Here is a 19922-nt window from a genome sequence, read left to right as displayed (position 1 = left end):
TAGGATTGTTTTAAGGGTTAAACGTAATCACTTGAGTAAAATGCCTGGTCCACGCTCACTGTCTAGCCCACAGCAGCTGTTCTAGAAACACTACTTACTATTATTTTTATTTAATAAACAGATACTTAGCAGTTGCAGTGTGCAACCAAGGTAAATGGAAGCCCTAGAAGGCAGCAGAGCATCTGGCTCCTTTGACTTAGAAAAATCTAGATTTTCCACAACCAGTCAACAACCAGTTCTAGAAGATTCTGTACTGGGGAGACTTTGCGGATTGAGGTAAGTCAGGACTCTAAACTCTGATATAACTGGGTTTGAATTTCTGCTCCACCATTTAATGTCGGACCATGAGCAATTTACTCACATTCTCTGGGTTTGCTTCCTACTCTCTCTGAGGAGAACAAGAACAATCTATCTTGTGAAAATTAATCTACCACTAATAACAACAGTACACGTATCACGTGCTTATCTTGCGTCAGGCTCCTGGTGAAGTGCCCGGTGAGTTCTGTCATGAAATCCTTCAACAATCCTGTAGGAAGATCTATCCCTACTGAGTACAAACGGGGACACAAAGGCTCAGAGAGGCAAAGTGGCTTTTCCAAGGTTACATAGGTGGTGGGTGGTGCAGCTGGATTTTAACCCAGGCCTCTTTACACTCCATGCATGCTGTGGGCATTTTGGCAAGGAGGCAAGCAGCATTTAGGTACTATTTTCCTTCCCTGAGCTGAAAATACTCAGGGTCCAGCGGCTGAGGGCTACACTATGGCTCATCAGTACCCACAGGGGCTCACTAACCTACTCGTTAGCTTGGGCTGGGAGAGAGGGCAGTAGAAGACCCCTAAATCCATTAGATATAAGAACACAAGACCGAGCGCCTTCCGACCGCCTTCAGGAGGCTCAGAAGAGAGGTAACGGGGTGGCAGCGGCAGCAGCACCGAGAGCAATGCCGCGGTAAATACAACCCAGGCTGTTCTGGCTCGTGTGTGAGGAGGTTAGAGAATGACGACCTCCAGAGTATTCAGCAGACATGCAAAGACATTGACTTTAATAATAAGGCAGCTCGAGGAGCCGCAGTGGGTAAAAACCCACGAGGGAGTCAGTGCCCTTGGGTTGATGTCCTGGTCTTTCAAGTTAGATGGCCTTAGGGACGTTGTGTCACTTCTCAGAGCCTCAGTTTCCTCATCTGTAAGACAGGGGGGAATGCAATGGTACCTGTCTCGGAGCTGTTGGGAGGGTTACGTAGACTGTGCAGATGCTTTCAACACCCGGTGGCCAGAGCTGTGCTCCAGACCCCCTAGGGGCTGGGGGCTGGGGGTCCAGCCCCATCCCTGCTCATGAGGCTCCTCCAGCAAACGAACTGGAAACTGTAGGTGCTAATAAGCAGGATACCCTCCCAGGGCCTCTCCCTCTGGCTTCTCGGGGTTGGGTTCCCCTCCGCTCCCCTCGCTCCCCTCCTCCACGGTCCCACTACTTCTGAAGAACAAAAGTGTCCCAGCTGTGGCGGCCCAGACAGCAGATGCGCGCGGGCTGTTTAGCTTGCAGGCTATTCACCGGCGCCCCTCTGCGCCCAGCACCACCTTCTCTAGCCCCAGGGTCTCGGCGGGTCTCGCCCACTGGTGCCCCAGAGGGCAGGCCTTCCTGAGAGAGCCAGTCTTTCCCTTCAGCACCGCTCAGCACCTCCTCCAGCCGGCTAAGTTTCCCCGGGGCAGTCTATGCAAGCAGGAGGGAGTGGACTTTTCTTGGATGAGGGATGAAGCAGGCAAAGGGTGTGCTGCCAAGCCAGGTTGCAGGCCTTAGAGTGTTTCAGCGCATCCCAGATAAATCCATCCGTCAATAGGGCTTGATAGCAAAGCCAGGACATTCCAGGTAGCCGACCAGCACACGAGCTGTGAAGGGCCTGCAGGCTTTTAAAGCCAATTTAAGACTCTGCTCCATTTAAAGATTTGGTTTCTTTGAAATTGGGTGAGTCTGGGTCAGCACAAATCTCTCTAATGACCCCGAGGTCGGTGGAGCTTTTCTAGTCTGCACTCTGTGGTCAGGTGGGGACACAGCCCGGCTTGGACCCGACAGCCAGCCGAGCCAGCAGACCCGGAGTTTGAGTCGAGCCCTTTTAAGGCACGGTTTGAACCTCAGCAGGTCAGCTGCCTTTTCTGCTCCTCAACTTTGTCATTTAGAATGGAAACATGAGATTGTTCCGAGGATTCAGTGGGACAGGGGACCGTGTGAAAGCCTCTGGACAAATATTCAGTTTGAATATGGGTTTTCTCTCCCCTGCCCCTTATCTCCTCTCCACAGCAGCTGGGAGCGTATTAAAAGGGTTTGAAAAGCAACTCATTAATTGGCAACCAGTCTGACGCTTCTAAGAACGACTTTGTCCAATCATTTCAACCACGGATCTCAGGGCAACACCAATATACTGCAGCCTCTGACCAGATCAACCCAGACCCAGTTTACCAGATGACTTCTCCAGGGTCTCTCCACCTCCGTGAGAGCAGGAGAACTGACTTTAGTGGGGGACACTGCCCCGTTCCTGCCCTTTCCTCCCAAAGAGCAACACCTCTGATTGAGCCTCTATGCAATTAGGCATTTAATTAGATTTCTCGTCCATAAGTACATTTTTAAATGCTTCTATTCTCACAATAAATTAAAGATCACCTGTACCGTAAGCCATAATTTATTTTTCACTTTCCCTGGAAGACTCCTTAATGACTATGTAGCCCTAATTGTATAGATGCAGAAACCAAAGCCACTCTCGCAGGGCCACACAGCAAGGGAGTGACAAAACTGAGCAGAGAACTCCCTGTCACCGCAGGCGGGTGGCGCGAGGGAAGGCACGGATCACTGGGGCGATTCCGGGAGGATTTTGCGAGCGTCTGAACCACGAAAGTGCGCGCCCGGTCTAGGCTTCGCTGAGACGAGACGCTCACAACCTAGCAGGTGCTTGGAAGCCTAGGGAGTCTCGCCGCCGCCGCAAGCCCGGAGATTCCGTAAAAGGGAGATCGCCTTCGGCGCTGAGAAACCCTCGCACCCCAGAGTGGGCGCATGCACCACGCCGGCCTTCCCCTGGCCTTGTTCAGTTTGCTTTCCAGTTGCGCTGAGGCTGAGACTGGGTTTTGGCGAAGGTCCCCTTTAGCGCTCTGGAAACCTAGGCTCGGCCCGTGGCTCCTTACCCCGGAGGTCTCGACGGACAGTCCGAGGACACGCTCCTCACCTGGGGCGCCCAGCCGGACGGCGAACAGGAGCGCATCGCTTGCTGCAGCCCGGGCCCGGCCGCTGACACGGCGCAGCTGGTGGCCGGATCTTCCTGGGCCAGGCCGCGCGGCCTTAGGCCGCGAGTCCGACAGAAGGGCCGCAAGGCCCCAACTGCTGGACGAACTGCTGAGGCTGGCGGGCTCGGCTGCCCCGCCCAAGGGTGCAGTGTGGCCTCCGAATGAGCTGGAGCAGCGGCTCCTCTTTCCGCTCCCGCACCGACGGCAAACGCGGGGAGTCTCAAGCCTGGGAAGCGATAGGCTCAAGCTGGAGCAGGAAGGCCCTTCCGCCTCACTCTGACCACCAGGCTGGCGTCAGATGGCTGCAGGTGTCCCCTAGCCTCCTCCCTAGCCTCCCCTAGACAAAGTCCCCCTTTTCTCCCAAGCATTAGAGCGCTTTGCTGGGGCGGTGGGGTGGTGGTGTTAAAGCTGGTCCACTGGTGATGCGCGATTCAGAATTTCTGAATTTTCAACTGCAAAATGAGGAGGGGCATTCAAACCTTGCAGAGACTTGGCGCGGGTCATCGTAAACCGCACGCTGCGTGCAAAGCTCGCGTTCCACGGCCGGTTTGTATGGGAACTGCTAAAGGGGAATCATTCAAGAGAGCGGCCGGTCCCCTCTCCCCCCGCCCCGAAGTTTGTCTCTCTCTCTGGCTCTGATCCTCCCAGGTGCCCCCTGCATCGCCCAACCCCGGACTCCCTGGCCGCGGAGCCTCCCAGAAAGAGCTGAGCTTCGGCCACACTGCGAGGCCCTGGGCGGGGCGCCTCGCCCCTCTCAGGGTAGCCGGGCGCCCAACCTCCACCGGCGGAGCCCAGAAACCAGCGCTCAGGGAGAGCTCCCGTGACCAGTCCGCCTGGGTCACGAAGCTGCCTCTTGCCTCATTGTCCTGCATCTGTAAAATGGGCGCGGCTTCAGAGAATCTCCAAACGAGATTAGGGAAGGCCGCGCGGAAGGGCGAGGAGGCGAAATGTTCAGCCCTTGCCCAGAGGCCGGCTGCTTCTTGTTCTCAACTCCGTCTGGAGACTCGGCCTGCTGAGCGTCCACACTCACCTGCCTGCCTCTAGAGGCTCGGCCGTTTCCTAGGGCCGAGGAGGGGCCTGATGGGAGACGATCCAGAGAGAGGAGCCCAGGCCACTGCAGATCCTCTTTCTCCTAAATTCAGCTTCAGGGGCGCCCGCCTGATCCGGAAATCTCCACGCCCCAGCTCTGCCTCACGGCCCTCCTGGGGTGGGGACTGAGAGTGTGTTCCTTAACCCGGTGCTCTCGGCTCGGCTCTCATCCGGCGCAGCCACCGGACAGGGCGGCGGCCTCCAGGCTTTGCACAGCGGGAGGAGGGCGTCAGGCTCTGAACGCCCAGCCGCGGCTCAGCGATCCCCGCCGCCCGCCGAGGGCGCCCACACTGCCTTGGGTGAGCGCGGCTGGGAGAGAGTCGCCACCGGGCCCCACACAAGTGGTTTCAGACCCCCTAACTTGAAGAGACTTCCAGCAGATCGGTCTCTGGCTAGACAAGGTTTGACTGGGACAAAGCGCTTAGAGAGAGCAAACACCACGGAGTCACTGGTGGGGGAAAAACTGCCCTCTTTCCCCCACCAGTGACTCCGTGGTGTTTGCTCTCTCTAAGCGCTTCTCCCCACCGAGGGTCGCAGCGTGACTAGGCCCCTGTCCCTGGGCCTGCCTAAAAGCCTACCCTGATGGGCTTCTTCTTCAGAGAACTTTTGCACAAAGTGAAGCACCAGAAGGGGAAAAAGATGTGTATGCGTCCCTCCAAAAGCCCCAAGAATAGAGGGTCACCCTAACAAAACAACAAAAATCATTTAGAAGAAACAAAAACCATTTAGCCTTGTTATGGAGGAATAGAATAAAAGAGAGAAAATAGAAAGCGACCCCAGTGCCGAGGGAGGAGCTGCTGGGTCAGTGAAGTCAAAGAGAGTCACTCTGGTTTTTAGATATTCAAGTTCCCAACCGAAGAGCCAACATTTCCTATCCCGATGAGGACGTTCTCTCTTCTTTTGTAGAGGAGAAAACAGAAGCATTTCAGGAAAACACCCAAGGAAGAGACCCAAAGCTCGGAGTCACCGTAGTTCTTCCCTGGGGTGTCTTTAAATCCCCAGGGCTTGGAGGTGGGGGTGAGGGCACAAATGCTGTGAGCTCCAGCTCTTTCTTAGACTCCCTCCCCTTCCTAGACGTCTGCCGGTGCAGCCAATTCCGCATCCCGCCTACAACGAAGACACCCGAATACAGGCGCTCGCAGGGTGGCTGGCGGCAGGCGGGGCTGCTACAGGGCCTCTGGGACCGCGCCCAGAAGGGTTAGCCTTAAGGAGCTCTTGGGAGCCCACTTGGAGGAGGGAAGGGGAGAGACAGAGATCGAGATGGAGAGAGATGGAGGCTACGAGAAGACAAGAAAGGGGAAACAATAAGGACAAAACCGGAAGAGGCAAGTAGGAGAGAGGGCGGCCTGGAGAGAGGAGTCGGAAATGGGCGGAAGAGAGAATACTACAAAGAAAGATGAGAAAATAAGTGCAACAGAGAACGAAGTACATAGAGAAACAGAACGGCACAGGAAGGGATAAAAGGCATATACAGCTGCAGGCAGATTCTCTACCATCTGAGCTGCCTGGGAAGCCCCGAAGACAGAGACCCCGAGTTACCAACAGAGGAAGAAACAACATTGCATTAGAAAGAAAGGGAGAGTTTGGAAAATAAGGTTTTAAAAGACTGAAAAGGAGAATGGATTCAAGGGGGAAAAAATCAACCAGCCAGACGAAATGTTCACCGACTCTGCGAGTGTGTGTGTGTCGTTATCCTAAGGGGACACTCCCTCCAGAGCTCGTGGTCCCGAAACCTCCAGCTTCTGAGCCGAGGTGAAGCCGGGGGGCTGGGCCACGCCGCTTCCGCACCTGGTCTTGGGGTCCGGGGCCTTCCGGGCGCCCCGCCCCCTCCTGTCTGGTGACGACACCTGGGCCGCAGTGAAGTCACGTGACATCACGCTCCATCCGCGGCCCCACGCGACGCAGAAGGGCGAGGGTGTCCCGGGGCTGCGCGCTACACTCGCGCCCCAGACGCCGAGTCTGGAGAACCGGGAAGCGCGCCTGCTCTGCGCTCACAGCCCGCGCACACTGCGCGCAGACCTCCCGGAGCGAGTTGGAGCGGCCCGCCCCGGCCTCTCTGGGGCCTCGCTGGAGGAAGACAGAGGCCTGTGGCTGTGGGCGGAGGGTGAGGGGAGCGAGTTTCGCGTCCCGGGAAGTTCGAGGTCACGGTGCCGCCCGCCCCCTGGGTGGCTTAGACTAGGGACAGCCTAAGTACCCTCCCAGGCGGGCCCTTTCACGCCCCCCTCCCCTGCCTGGCGCTGCTCTGCGACCTCTGAGCCTAGGGTGCCCTTCCCGCGTCCACCCATCCCGCCGGCACCCGGGCTGCGGGCGGCCGGCGCGCACTGACCTGCACCGCGGCTCCTCCGCGGGGCCCCCGGCCAGGCTTCGAGCTGAGGCGAGTGCCGACGAGGCTCGGAGAAGTGGGCGCGCGCCCGCACGCCGCCGCTCGGCCTCTACTGCCGCAGGGGTGGGGCGCAGGGTCGGGGGTCGCCGAGCGTTATTGGAAACGAAAACGAAATAAAAGCGGCGTTAAGTGAAATAGCTAACTTTTTATTAAATAAAACGACTTAAATAAACGGAACGGAAACGGAGAAGGGTGGACCCAGCCTCCACTCAGGGTGCCCCAGCCCCTGGCGCTTCCCCCAGCCGCCTGGTCGGCCGCCCCTCCTCCAGTGGCCCCCGCGGGGGAAGCAGGTGGCCGGTTTCTAAAGAAAAAAGCCAAAACTTTTATTATGTACACGTTTGGGCAAAAGTACAAAGTATAATACAGGCGCCCGGCCCGGGGGAGGGGGGCTGCGGGCGAGGGGCGGAGAAACGTAAGGCGCTTTCTTTGTCAGGCCCCGGCCTGGGGCGGGACTGGGCGCGGGGCGGGGGCTCGGATTGTCCAGCCGCGCGGAGCCCGGGCCCAGCCCCCTCCGCAGACGGCGGGGATGCGGCCGCGCCCCGGGGCCTACTTGAGCTTGGCGGGCCCTTCCCCTCTCGGCCACGACTCCCCCCAACCCCCAGCCCGGCTGGGGGCCCGCGGCGCCCCGCCGGGTCGAGGCGGAGATGCTCGGCGACGGTGCGCGCTGGTGGTTCACACCAGAGAGGTGACTGCGGGGACCTTGGAGCTATCCTCCTCCCAGGGCTGCAGATTCTGCAGAGCAAAGAGCGACGAGTTGTGCAGACAGAGCGGGTCGGGCTGGATAGAGTCGTTGAGGCTCTTTTGGAAGGCGTCGTGTTGCAGCTGCAGCATGAGCCGGCTCGCCTGCTGCCGCTCCGCCTCCCGCTCCTCCGCCGTCTGCCGCCTGCACCGGGGGAGGGAGAGGGACAGCACCGTCAGGCGCCCGGCACCGCGGGGCCGCCGGCGGGGCCCTAACCCGCCCTGGAGCCGAGGCCAGCCGTGAGCCTCGAGGCGCGGAGTCCGTCCGCCTCCCGGCCGGCGCTGTTGCGCCAGGCACCCGCGGGTTCGCGGAGTGGGTTGGGATCGCTTGTTTTTGTTATGCGCCGGGAGATCGCCGGGAGGGGACTCCGCCGGCCTCCCACTTGCACACCCGGGTATTGTGGCTTCGCCAACAACAAAGATTGTTTCTTTGCGGGGTAACAAGGAAAGGGCGTGTATGGAACTGACTAGGCCCTGCAGGCAGCCAGGTCACTGGGGTCCGCGGGTGGGCAGGCTGGCTCTGCACCTCGCGGGGTCCCCCGGCCGGGTCAGCCTCCTCCACTTCTCCCAAGTTGTCTCAAACCCTTCTTGCAGGAGGCGATCGCTTCGCAGTTCGCGGGTTAGATGGAAACAGGGATCGGATTAAGACAGGGCTGAAGTCGGGATGGGGAACTAGAGGCGGAACCTGGAGCTCTGCGCGGATTGTTGGGAATCCGAGAGAACAGGGAGCAAGCCAGACGGTTTAGGGGAGCGCGACAGACCCGTGTAGCGTGGGGGTGTTGGCGGGGCGGGGGTGGGCAGGTGAGAGGGAACCAAGCAGTGCAGGAGATAGAATAAGACAACGAGAGAGTGGAGAGGCTCAGGAAAGCGACACAGGGATGGGAATGGAGAAGTCCAGGAGGCGCGGGAGAGTGAGGACAGGCGGACGCGAGGGCGAGCTGGGAGATAAAACCTGGGAAGAAGGGAGAGGTGCAGCCCTAGGAGAGCGGTAGTGGGTTGCACAGGGTGGGGGGGGGGGACGCGAGGCTGCGGCACGAGGCGGGCAAAGGGCCGGTGCAAGGTGGGCCGGGCCGGGCCTCTCTCACCGCCACTTGGTCCTCCGGTTTTGGAACCAGGTCTTGACCTGCGCGTCCGTCATTTTGAGGGACTTAGCGAGCGCCGCCCTCTCGGCCGAAGCCAGGTACTTCTGGCGGTGGAAGCGCTTTTCCAGCTCGCAAATCTGCACCCGAGAAAAGGACGTGCGCGGCTTCTTACGCTTGGGCGGCGTCCTGTTCTGGTAAGGGTGGCCGATGCGCCGGGTCACGGTGAAGGGCGTGAGCGCCGCCGCCGCTGCGGAGACACACGAGGCCCCCTGAAGCCCAGCCCAGCTTGACTGCCTTTCAGGCCCCATGCGGACCCCGTGCCGCCCGGTGGGGCGCAGAATACTGTGCTATTTTCGTTGGTTCCGCGAGTCCCCAGCAGCACCAAGCCGTTTGGGGGATGCCCCCCTCTTCCCCCGGGCACAGGCTTATTTTCCCCAAACTCCCTGATTTTCCTCCCATCTGTGGTTGCCCGGGGCCCTGGGTACTGAGGCCTCCACCGCACTTGGGCCTCCGAAATCTTTTCCCGGAGTGGAGCACTTAGGGCGCGGCGCCTCTGGCCCCGGGAGGGCCGAGGCCCACCGCCTGTTTGGACACCCTGCTCACCTGTGAAACGGTCTTTTACGAAGCGGCGGCTGCTCTCCATCCAGGGGAAATTGAGGCCGCCCAGGCTGGAGACCGTGGGCACGGAGGGCATGGCAGGCAGCGCGCTAGGCAGAGGCGGCGGCACAGCCCCGGGCAGCGGCCTGTGCGCTGGCACCCGGATCACGCCGGCGGGCGCCAGGCTCAGGTTGACACTGTAAGATCCCGCGTCCTCGAAGGGCGCGCCGAGGCCGGCAAAGGAGGTGGGCAGAGACGGGTATGTGGCGCCCGGGCGGCCCCCGGGGGGCCCTCCTAGGTAGCTGGCGCCGTCGGGGCCCCGCGGGGCCGGTGCGCTGTCCTGGTCCGGGCTGTTGAGAATCTGGTCGATGCCGAAGCTGATGGGCTCGTGCGGGTGCGGGGTCTGCGCGCTGGCGGACGCCTCCATCCTGGGCGGGCGGAAGGGCTGGGCTGGGCTGGGCGGGGAGGCGGCTGGGTCCCCGTTACGGCGCGGCCATGGAGCGCCCGGCGCCTCTCGTCGCACTGAAACTTTGCCAAGAGTGCGCGGGCCCGACAGGCTCTGTGTCATCTTTCTTGAACCGAACCTGGAGTTTCCGCTGCTAATTCCTCTCCCGCCGCAGCCATTGGCTGCGATCAACAAGCCTCTCTCCTCCCATTGGTTCCTGGCTTTCAATAAAGGCCTAATTCATGGAAATAGGAGCTTAGGGACTGTTCCAAGGTGACATCATTTTAACAAACGAACAATAGGTCAAATTTATTAGCCGGGATAATGGGCGGTGGATATTAGCGCCCGAACCGCAGCCTCCCAAACCCGAAATCTAACGAAGCTGCAATTAGCAGACGTTCCCCTCTCCTCTCGGCCGGGGCTGCTTTCCTGCAGCCGACCGGGGCTGTGAGGGCGCGCTGCTGGTGAAACTGTCGTTTGCCGAGGGGCGGAGGGGGGGGGGGGTTCGTTTTCTTCCAAATTTTCTTCATCTGAACAAAACCCAAACCATGTGAATCCTTTCTATTACAATGGAGTTGCAACCGCGGAACGAACCTGCGGGATCCTGGACACCCCACCGCCGCGGGAGCAACGAAAGGGGTGCACAGTGGGGCGCAAGCTCTGCGCTACCTGCGCACGGGTTGAGGACAGCACCGGAGCGGACCCCGTGCTCCCAAGAACCCCGACCCGCGTGGGGAGAATCCGCCCCCGCCTGGGCTTCGGCCGCGGCGTCGCGGCCACTTTGAAGACACTCCCTGACACCGGCCAGAAGGACCGAGGCGCGACTCTCAGGTGCCCACGCGTGCCGGGCCGAGCTGAACGGGACCCGAGGTTGCCCGGTGAGGAGCGAGATCTGGTCCCTCGAAATTCGTTGCAGGATGGACTGGACTGTGGACCCGCGGGGGAACCTGCCCGTGGCGCAGCAGGTGTTGGGATCCTTGCGTTCCCGAGGGCCGAGGGGCGAGGGGCGAGGGGCGAGGGGCGAGGGGCGAGGGGCAAGGGGCAAGGGGCAAGGGGCAAGGGCAGAGGGCGGGGGGGAGGTAGGGGGGGCGGATTCCTATTTAGAGCAAAGGGTAACGCTGGGCGCTGAGGTTACTGCCTGTTCTGCCTGCGCCCTCGTAGGTTGTGTAGGCGGGCCGAGGGGCACCGACGACAGGACCACTCGAAGGGTGGCCGGCGCCCCCCAAGCCCGCCAGCCGCAGCTGTCTCCCCAGGGGATGCTTACAGATCGCTTTCACCTGCTGATTCTAAAATCGCTAGGTGCGAACTGACTGCTGCCCCCTTGGCTGGGCCTTTTCCTGGGCCCCCCGTCTTGCCAGCGCGGTCGGAGCTGGGATGCTCCATTGGCCTGAGGGTGTTTCTGTTTGGGCCGGGTTACATCCTAGCTGGGTGACCTTGAGCAAGGGACTTGGATTTTCAGGCTTTGGTTTCCTCATTTGTAAAGCGGAATGTATGAATTGCCGGCCGGTTGCGCCGTGAGTGACAAGTAGAGAGGGCGCAGGGTCAGGGCCTGGCCTGTTGTAGGCAAGGAGAAGCGTTGGCTGCCTCCCACACCTGCTCCCCAGCCTGGCAGCTGATGTATTATTCTTACGATTCCTGTTTATTTGTTTGCTGTTTTATTTGTAGAGGTTCAGTATCTTGGAGGGAAAGTGTATTTGTCTACTATAGGGTCAGTCCCAGAGGGCCAGGAAGGGCAGGGGCTGGCAAGTAGGAGATTCTTTCTGGGAGTCTGCCCCCCCCCCCCCCCCAAAATGAGAGGCCTCAGGACTTACAATCTTAAGGCCTAGGTCCCTGGGTTAACACCTGCTCTGTGACCTTGGGCAAGTCTCTTGCCCTGGCAGAATCCCAGTGTTGGCGGGGAGAATGAGGTAGGCAGACAGGGGTGAAGCGAGCAGGATGCCTGGGCCCTGGGCAAGCCCTCCTCCACCACTCTCTGCAGACCAGAACCTTCAGATGGCGTATTGCCATTGCTCTGGGCCTGGGGCCTCCTGCTTCTAATTCAGGCTCTGCCATTGGGAGGAGGGGGCAGGGGGTTATAGGGTCTCTCATTGCCTCTCCTGGAACCTCATTTTCCTTATTTGTAAAACAGAAAGGGTAATAGCTACCCCCAGGGTGGCTGTGAGAAGTAAATGAGAGAAGGTCTGTGGAATTGCCTATGAGAAACTCTGGTGGTTATATAATAATAACTTTTAACTGCAACAGTGGAGCAACTGTGAGTTGAGAACTTAGTGTGTGCCAGGCAAGGGTGGGGGCATTTATTTATTCCTCACGACAAGCCTCTGCGGAAAGAGACTCACACCGGCTCAGAGGCTGGTGAAGGCTCTACACCAGCAGCTCCACTTCCTTCCTGGTTTCCGGGGCCCTGGATCCAGGCCTGCCTCGCTGCTACCTGGCTCTGTCACACTGAGTAGCAAGGTCCACTCTGCACAGATGTGTGGGCATGGAGCTAGGGAGGTGTGGGTGATGTGACCAACACTGTTCCCAGGGCATGGTGAGTGGCCTGGTGCTTAAGAATCGGATTCCCACCTCTGTTTATCAGCTGTGAACTCATGGAGCCCTCTTTGTGCCTCAGTTTCCTCATCTGTTCAAGCACCCTTACCAATCTTGTGTGATTGAATGAGGTCGTCTGGGTAAGCATTCAGCACAGTGCCCCACTGCTTAGGGCCCCGGACTTCTCAGGCAGCAGGTGCTTTGGGCCACTGAGCACAAACTCCTTGTCATTCTCAACCCAGACAGAACAGAGCTGTTAGGCAGTTCAAGAAGAGGAGTAAATGGAGTGGGTGGTAGTCCCTGGGACAGCGTTCTCCAAGTCTGTTTTCCCCGACCTGCTGCAGCATCAGCATCACCTGGGAATTTGTTAGGAATGTGCATTCTTTGACCCTAGCGCAGACCTGCTGAATTCAAAACCCTGGGGTTGGGTTCAGCATTCTGTGTTTAAGAAGCCATCCAGGTGATTCAGATGCCAGCTCAAATTCAGAAGCCAGTGTCTGGAGTATTGCCCATTTCATCCAAGTTTTCAAATTCCCTGTTATATTAGTGACATTATGGGAAGATTCTCTCCTGTTTTGAAGCTCTCATGTTCGATCTGTGTTAACATCCTCTGTGTTTAGTTCTCAGTGTTACTCAGCTGTGACTTTTTATCATGTTTGCCATAGGTTTGTCTGAAAGAAAAGCCTTTTATTTCACTATCCTTTTTAAAAATGTCATCTCCTTCAGGAATGGTTTGTTTTATTTTTATTAATTCATTTCTGCTTTGATTGTTGAGGTGAAATTTTAGTTCACTTTAGTCAATCTTCCCTGTCTTTTATTAAATACATCTAAGGCCAGACATTTCCCTCTGGGCACTGTTTTGGGGCAAATATTGTTTGATGTGTATTTTGTGTTCCTGAAATTGTAATTTTTTTTTACTGTCCATTCTTACCTGTTATCAATTGAACAGTGACAGATGGACACACACACACACACACACACACACACACACACTAGAATCTCTAAGAACTGGGAGCTGGTGACCTGGACTCATGAGGCCAGAAAGACTTCCAGGAAGCAGTACATTCTCTCCTTGTTCTGATGGAGAAGTTGGGAGAAGGCATAGGGCTGCTGGGCCTTGCTGGGTGTTATGTAGGAGAGAGAGGGGCTTCAGGGATGAGAGGCAGGATGCTGGCATTTCTAGGGGCCCTTCTATTTCTCCTGATGGAAAGCTCTAGACACCTGCCCAAACTTATTCACTCATTCATTCATTTATTCAAGTATTTACTGAGCACCTATGCAAATTTTCTGGACCACATCTGACTTTGGGCTTCCGTTTCCCCAGCTGATGGTGGCAGTAATGCAGTTTGAGCTCTTCATCACCGCCTTCCCCCCGACCCCCACCCTGACCCCCTCCCGCCACCAATGGGGAGGACTAGGGCAAGAACCGTCCTCAGGAGGCCTGAAAGACCTCTGCCAGCAGGAGGAAGGCAAAAGCCACCTGGTGCTGCTCAGGAACCGTTGAACACCGCCTTGCTTCCGCGTCAAGGGACTTATAAAACATTTGGCTAGGCTATGACATCCCTTGCCCAGGGGCGTGTGGGGGGAGGGCTGGAGCTGGGGTCTGAACCCGGGAGTCTCTTGACTACAGAGCCCGTGCTTGTGTCTTTGCTGTATGCCCCGCGTTTCCTCTGGGAGCAGGGAGTCAGGATTCTAAGCCACAGGAGTGGGCAGTCTAGGGAAGGTCCCAGGAGCGGGGTGAGAGCTGCTGTGGTGGGCTCACTTCTGTCTCTCCCACTGGCCCTGGAGTGCTTCCACAGAAGAATGGTGTTGGCGTTCAAGTTCATGTTGCAGGGCTGGCCCAGGGCCCACTGGAGGGTCATGACGAGTTTGTGGTATTAAACCGAATAGCACACTGCAAGGTCAGATGAGGGGTAAGGACGAAGGGGTCAGAGTGTGTCCAGGAGCTCGCATGGCCTCAGTTCAGCAGCCCTCTCTCTCAGCCCCACCCATGACCTGTCCACCCTGAGGACCCAGGTCCCCTACTGCCCCCCTGCGCATCCTTAGAGCAGCTCCCTCCCCCAGCCATCGTTTACCCGTGCTCATTCTCACCATTGCCTCCCTGTCTTTGGAGCAGATCTTATTCACCCTGCCTGCTCCCCAGCCTCATTCGCTGCTTTACCTGTGGAAGGTGAGCGAGTGAGTGAATGAATGCTCCAGGAGCCTTGTGCTGAGTCAGACCGAGAGCCTGGCAGGGAGGCTGGCCAGCGGCATGAGGGCGCTGCCGAGGCGCGGGGTTAGGAGAGAGGGGTAAGGCCGAGCCGGGGAGGGGAGGGGAGCGTCCTTCCCGCTGCGGGTCCGGGGCAGGGTGTACGGCTGCGGGTGAGGGCAGGCAGAGACGGGAGCCTTCAGAGGCGCCTCCACACCTGATCTCATGCCCTTGTTTCCTCCCTGTCCCCTGTCAGCCATTTTTCCCATTTTGTGTTTTACAACTTTCCTTTCTTCCTGACAGATTTCTCTACTAAATTTGACTTCGTTTCAACACTTTTGTTGGGCAAATTACATTAAGATGGATGTTGCAGGTACCCTTTATGGTTTATTTATCGTGATACTGTTTGTATCTCACGCTTATAAATAACTTATGTTATAGCTTTTGTTTGTGGAAATGTAACTTACATATTTTATTACGCTTTCTGTAAACCTCAAAGAGAATCTTGTCAAGGAAGCGCTCTTATCAGCAATCCAAACTATGGGACGTAAAAACCGACACTAACATTATTTTTTAACGTGCCAAGGAGGCAGGTTACTCTTGCTATAGTTTGAGAGGTTTGCTGTCATCGTAAACTTACACCTCAATAAAACATTAAAAAGTCTCAAGAATGATTTTATAAAGGAGGGAGGAGGGTGAATTGGTGGCAGAACCCATAGACACAGCACATAGGAGGCCCAGGTATTGGACTGGGCTTTCTTGGGGAGTGACCAGCCCCATCTGGGGGTCCCAGTGGGTCAGTATTCACCTCCCCACCCAGCTGTCTCCAAAGGCTGGTGGTGAAGTACCTAGCTTAAGACATTAGTGGAAAGGAGACATGAGCTTTGGAGCCAGGCTGGCCTGGCTTTGATCCTGGCTCGCCAACTCTATGTGGCTCGGGTTAGTCTTTCAGGCCCAGTTTTGTCACCTCTAAAATGGGAATGATGCTTACTTGACTTTCTTACCGGTAGGCATCACCTTTAAATGAGATCTTGATTTGCAGTGCTTAGTGGCTGCTCATTACATGACAGTGGTTCCCGTTATTTAATGTCCATCTCGAGATCCTTACTCTCTCCCTCTCCACTCTGCCACTCTGCTCTTCGGGCGCTCTTTCCCTCCTCACCATAAGGTGCCGGGCTCTCTCAAATGCTGCCGCCTCCACACTGCTGGACTGCTGTCTTTCGCTTTGCCCAGTTTCTCTCACCGCACCACGCCGCTCTTTGTCCTCACACTCAGCTCTCCAGTTCACTCAGCCCCTGAGCGCAGCTTGCAGCTGTGCCAGCTCAGCTGCTCGGATGCTGTTGAAAGGGGCTCCCAGCACCATAACGCAAAGGCACGTCTAGGCTGCAGGGCCAGTGGAATGGAGCCTGAGGAGCGGCCAAGAGGGCTTTTCTGGCTGCTCCCGTCACTGGACAGCGCAGCACCCGCATCCCCTGTTCTAGAGAAGCCTGATGGGGAAGGACGGAAAAGACAGGAACACCTAGAACACAAGCAGGACGCAGCTCTCAGGGGCAGGTTCTCAAGGCAGTGCAGAGCGCGAAAGCCTTGCAGTCACGATAGCGTCCAACTGGTTCCTGCTTGGCTATCAGCTGAAGCTGCTGGCTTGACCTAGTACCCCACACTGCACGCACAGGACATATCAGCCCCCTAGGAGCTCATCAGAAGGGTGAGGTGTGCCGCAGTGGCCCATGTCTTCCTTGCCTCCTCTCTGGGTGAGGCTGGTTCCATGGTAGACCCCGAGGACCTGCTGGAGTCATTTGTTTTTTTCCTGTTGCTGAGTGTGAGTTAGGTAGATCTGTGACCTGATTAGAGCAGGTAACATTTCCAACTATAATAGTTCTCTTTTGTGTGGGCTCTGCAAGATGGGGTGTGCCCTTGAGTGCTGGCTTCATCCTTGGGGTGGGATGACCCTGGAGAACTCCCACATGGAATTCCAAGTGTCCTCAAGAGTCCTCCCTATGATCCCTGACCGAGGCCGACTCTAGCAAGGCTTGGGGAACGGGAGGGTGGGTGCGGTTCCTGGGGGGGTGTGTGTGTAGAAACATGTGGAAACACCCCAGCTTCCCCACTCTCCTTTCCTCCCTCAGAAAGGGCAGAGAATGGAACTTAGCCTTCCTAAGAAGATCAGGATTCTGTTCCAGATTTCTGGGGAGAAGGCTTTAGCCAAACCCTACCTTTCCAGTGAAGGCCAGGTAAGAGTTGCGGCTGGAAGACCCCTGCCCATGCATAACTCCTCCCCTTGGGTATGGTCTGGTCTTGGTGACTGGACTTCAGTGAAGAGAATACAGAGGTGACTGGCGCCCCTCTGCGGTTAGGTTATGAGAGGCTGTGACTTCCGTGGTGCTACGGTCTTCCTTGCTCTCGCAGAGCAAGATGCCGTGCTGTGAGCCACCCTATGGAGAGGCCATTTGGCTAGGAGCTGAGGCTCAGTCCACCAACCCATGAGGGGCAGACTCCTGCCCACAGCGACGAGGGTGTGTGGAAGCAGGTCCTTCCCACGAGCCTCGTGGTGAACAGGGCCTATGAAACCCACCACAGCCTGGGAGACCCAGAGGCGGAGTATGCGCGGGAACTGTGAGATAAGCAGTGCTGTTTAAGCCACTGTGAAAGCATGAGTTGCTCAGCTGTGTCTGACTCTTTGCCATGGTATGGACTGTTGTCCGCCAGGCTCCTCTTTCCATGGAATTCTCCAGGCAGCAGTACTGGAGTGGGTTGCCATTCCCTTCTCCAGGGGCTCTTCCCTACCCAGGGATCGAATGTGGGTCTTCTGCATTGCAGGCAGTTTCTTTACCATTTGAGCCACTGGAGAAGCCACTATGTTTGGGGGTAATTTGTTATCTAGCAAGAGTTCTGAAAAACACATGGAAATTGATGTAAACATTAACTGGTTTCAACTTAACACTCTCAAATATTGGTCTTGGAAGAGACCTCAAGAACGCCTGTGGGGTGACACAGACCTGGGATCAAATACTGCCTGTGTACGCTGGTACCACCTCTGAGCCTCAGGTTCCTCATGTGACACGGGGGCTGAGGTGAGGGCTCAGGGCGCGGTCCCCTAGATGAGTGTGCCTGCCTGGCACAGGTGCTCTGCACAGCCAGCGCTGTGAGCAGGCCCTGCTGAGGTGAGGTGGGCGGGCCTGACAAGTCCTCCTCCTCAGCAGGCCTCCAAGGCTGCCACGGAGCCGCAGGCTGCTGAGAAGCCACCAGGCGGCCTCTGGGGGCGTGGTCAAGAAAAGCAAGCGCGCATTGTGAGCGTTTTAATGCAAATAACATGGTGCTTCTAGGTCTTGGAATATTTTATTATTTATTTACTTAGGCCACACCCCACAGCCTGTGGGATCACAGCTCCCTGACCAGGGACTGAACCTGGGCCGTGGAAGTGGAAGCCCAGAATCCTAACAACTAGGCCCCCAGGGGACTCCCAGGTCTTGAACCTTAAAAAAATGCCAGAATGGGATAGGCTTTCTATGAAGGATTCTTTGGGGATGGGTAGTATGTAGTAATTAGCCCCCGAGAAAGAGAAAATTCTCAAATCAGATTTCTCTAAAAAGTTGAAGTTTTATGAAGTTCAGAATTTGCCTTCTCATGGAAAATTATTTATCCTACTGATAATGAAACATAGTGTAAAGCAGAGGCTTACTTCTCCATTAGATACCAGAAATAACTCTACTTAGAACACACTTTCCCCTGACTTCCTGAGTTCACATATGGAAGACAAATCTTTAGATAAACTTGGGTGACTTTGCTTTTATGTGACAAGCCTGTTATAAAACTCAACTCTCAAGAAAAATTTCAAGAAATAACTAGTCTGAGAAATGAGATTATAAAAGGAGCCTGTGGACTTACTTCTTCAACAGTAAGGCCAACCTTTCATGTCTTATCAGAAATAAAGGGGATAATATTTATTATAAGCCTGAACCATGAAGACAGAGCAGTGAGATACCAAAGCCATCTGACAGTGACAATCTCAGATTAACAGCCTGTTACCACCCACCACTAACTGTAAAGGCCTTCTCCTTGTCCTGGGTTTGCGCTGAGTTGCAGTCCCCACAGTAAAAAGAGTTTTTGTGGCAAGATGAAAACCAGCTGATCCTCATCCTCTGAAAATCTATAGCATCTAGAACCATTTTGGGTGGCTCTAGAAGGCAAGTGGCTTTGAATCTATATTTTAACTGGATATCTCTGCTTCTCTTAAGAATTAAACGAGGCAGGACTGGGTGCTAGCAGTGCCCGGAACTGCTTGCTGGGGCTACCTACTCCTTCTGAAGGAATAGCTCTGCAGGCAGTAATTGCACAGCTTAATTCTTCTAGACTAAACCACTTCAGATTTATGCCAGTGAAAAGCAAACGTTGTTTGTAAGTCATTTAATTGTGTTACTGTCTCTCAACTTTATCAGACGCTGCTGAGGCAGAGAGGTCTGTGTGCAGAGTCCTGTGGGATGCTTTACAGAGCTCCCAGGCTTGTTTGAAATGCCCACAGCTCAGAGCTCCAACACTGCTTTTCCAGACAAGACTAATAACAAACTACTAATTTAACAGGTTCAAATGGTATTTGTCTCAATCCGGGATCCACACTGAAGGCTGCATCTCCCACAGATTCACCACCTTGATCGCAGAGCCATTAACTAGAAAACACTGAGCCGCAAACCTGGTTTATTATGTTCTTTGGTTAAATATTGTTTCTACACCCTTTCAGAGCATTAAGAACAAAGATAATAATATTATATAGAAAGACTGAAAACACATCTTTCGCTTTTTTCAGTGAAAAGACTGAATTTACATTGTTTGTGCGCTATTATAAATTCTTATAATTAGGCCAGACTTATAAAAAGGTAGGGTTTTTGTTGTTTGTTTTGAAAAATAGATTCTCCTGGGCTAGCCAACATCACTGTCCTGGGATCCAGACCCACGAGTCTCTGGATGAAGGCCTCTCGGCACACGGGCAGAAGTCCAGTCAGCTCATCATGTCCAGTGGCTCGGGGCTGCCGTCACTACGCAGGGCCTCGGCCATGTCTCTTCTGAAGACGGAGAGGTTCTGGGTGAACCTGTGGGAAAAGGAAGAAAGGCTTGAGGGCAGTGGCAAAGCTGAAGCTGTGTGAACCTCTGGTGGCGGAGTTCAGGACCCTGGAGAGGGGCCTGGCTGAGCTCCCTCCTCCCATTTCACGGCCACTATAGCTCCTCCCCGTCCCCTCCCAGAAAATAAGGGTTATCAGCAAAGACACTAATCATTCTGAGGGGTGTGTTCTGTGGTTATACCATTTAAGAATTATTTTTAAAAGTTGAATTACACATAGATAGTAATGAATATAAAGAAAAGAACCGAAACTTATGTTGTGTTTACATATAAATTCATTTAATCATCACAAGACTTCCCCAGAGCAGGTGGTTAGCATTGTCATTTGCAGATGAGAAAACCAAACTCAGTGCTGCCAAAAGAGGGGCCCCTGGGTAAGACCGCCTGGGCTCAGATCCTGACTCTGCTACTTCTTAACTGGGTGATCTCAGACGGACACTTAACCTCGGTCTCGGTCCCCCACGTGATAGCTACCTTATGGGACTGTGAGAA

At 55.8% G+C, this 19922-nt stretch overlaps 2 protein-coding genes across 2 annotated transcripts in view; both read right to left on the bottom strand.

Moving 5' to 3' along the window:
- Positions 1 to 7410: 7410 nt before the first annotated feature.
- On the bottom strand, positions 7411 to 9582 carry TLX3 (T cell leukemia homeobox 3). Its single transcript, XM_068990750.1, has 3 exons — positions 9162 to 9582; positions 8562 to 8805; positions 7411 to 7621 (listed from the first exon to the last, which is right to left on the bottom strand). Exons 1-3 carry the CDS (start codon positions 9580 to 9582, stop codon positions 7411 to 7413), a joined length of 876 nt encoding a protein of 291 aa, XP_068846851.1.
- A 9720-nt stretch (positions 9583 to 19302) lies between these two features.
- The window catches only part of RANBP17 (RAN binding protein 17), a 364064-nt gene continuing 363444 nt past the window's right edge, over positions 19303 to 19922 (bottom strand). Inside the window, exon 28 of the mRNA XM_068990796.1 lies at positions 19303 to 19401. Within this exon, the coding sequence (XP_068846897.1) occupies positions 19311 to 19401 (91 nt within the window). The 3' untranslated portion in view covers positions 19303 to 19310. The remainder of the gene's footprint in view (positions 19402 to 19922) is intronic.

Source organism: Capricornis sumatraensis, chromosome 18, assembly GCF_032405125.1.
Source record: "Capricornis sumatraensis isolate serow.1 chromosome 18, serow.2, whole genome shotgun sequence".
In the NCBI taxonomy this organism is placed as follows: Eukaryota; Metazoa; Chordata; class Mammalia; order Artiodactyla; family Bovidae; genus Capricornis; species Capricornis sumatraensis.
Note: the sequence above shows the minus strand (reverse complement) of the source record. Positions and strands in the feature narration are given on the sequence as shown.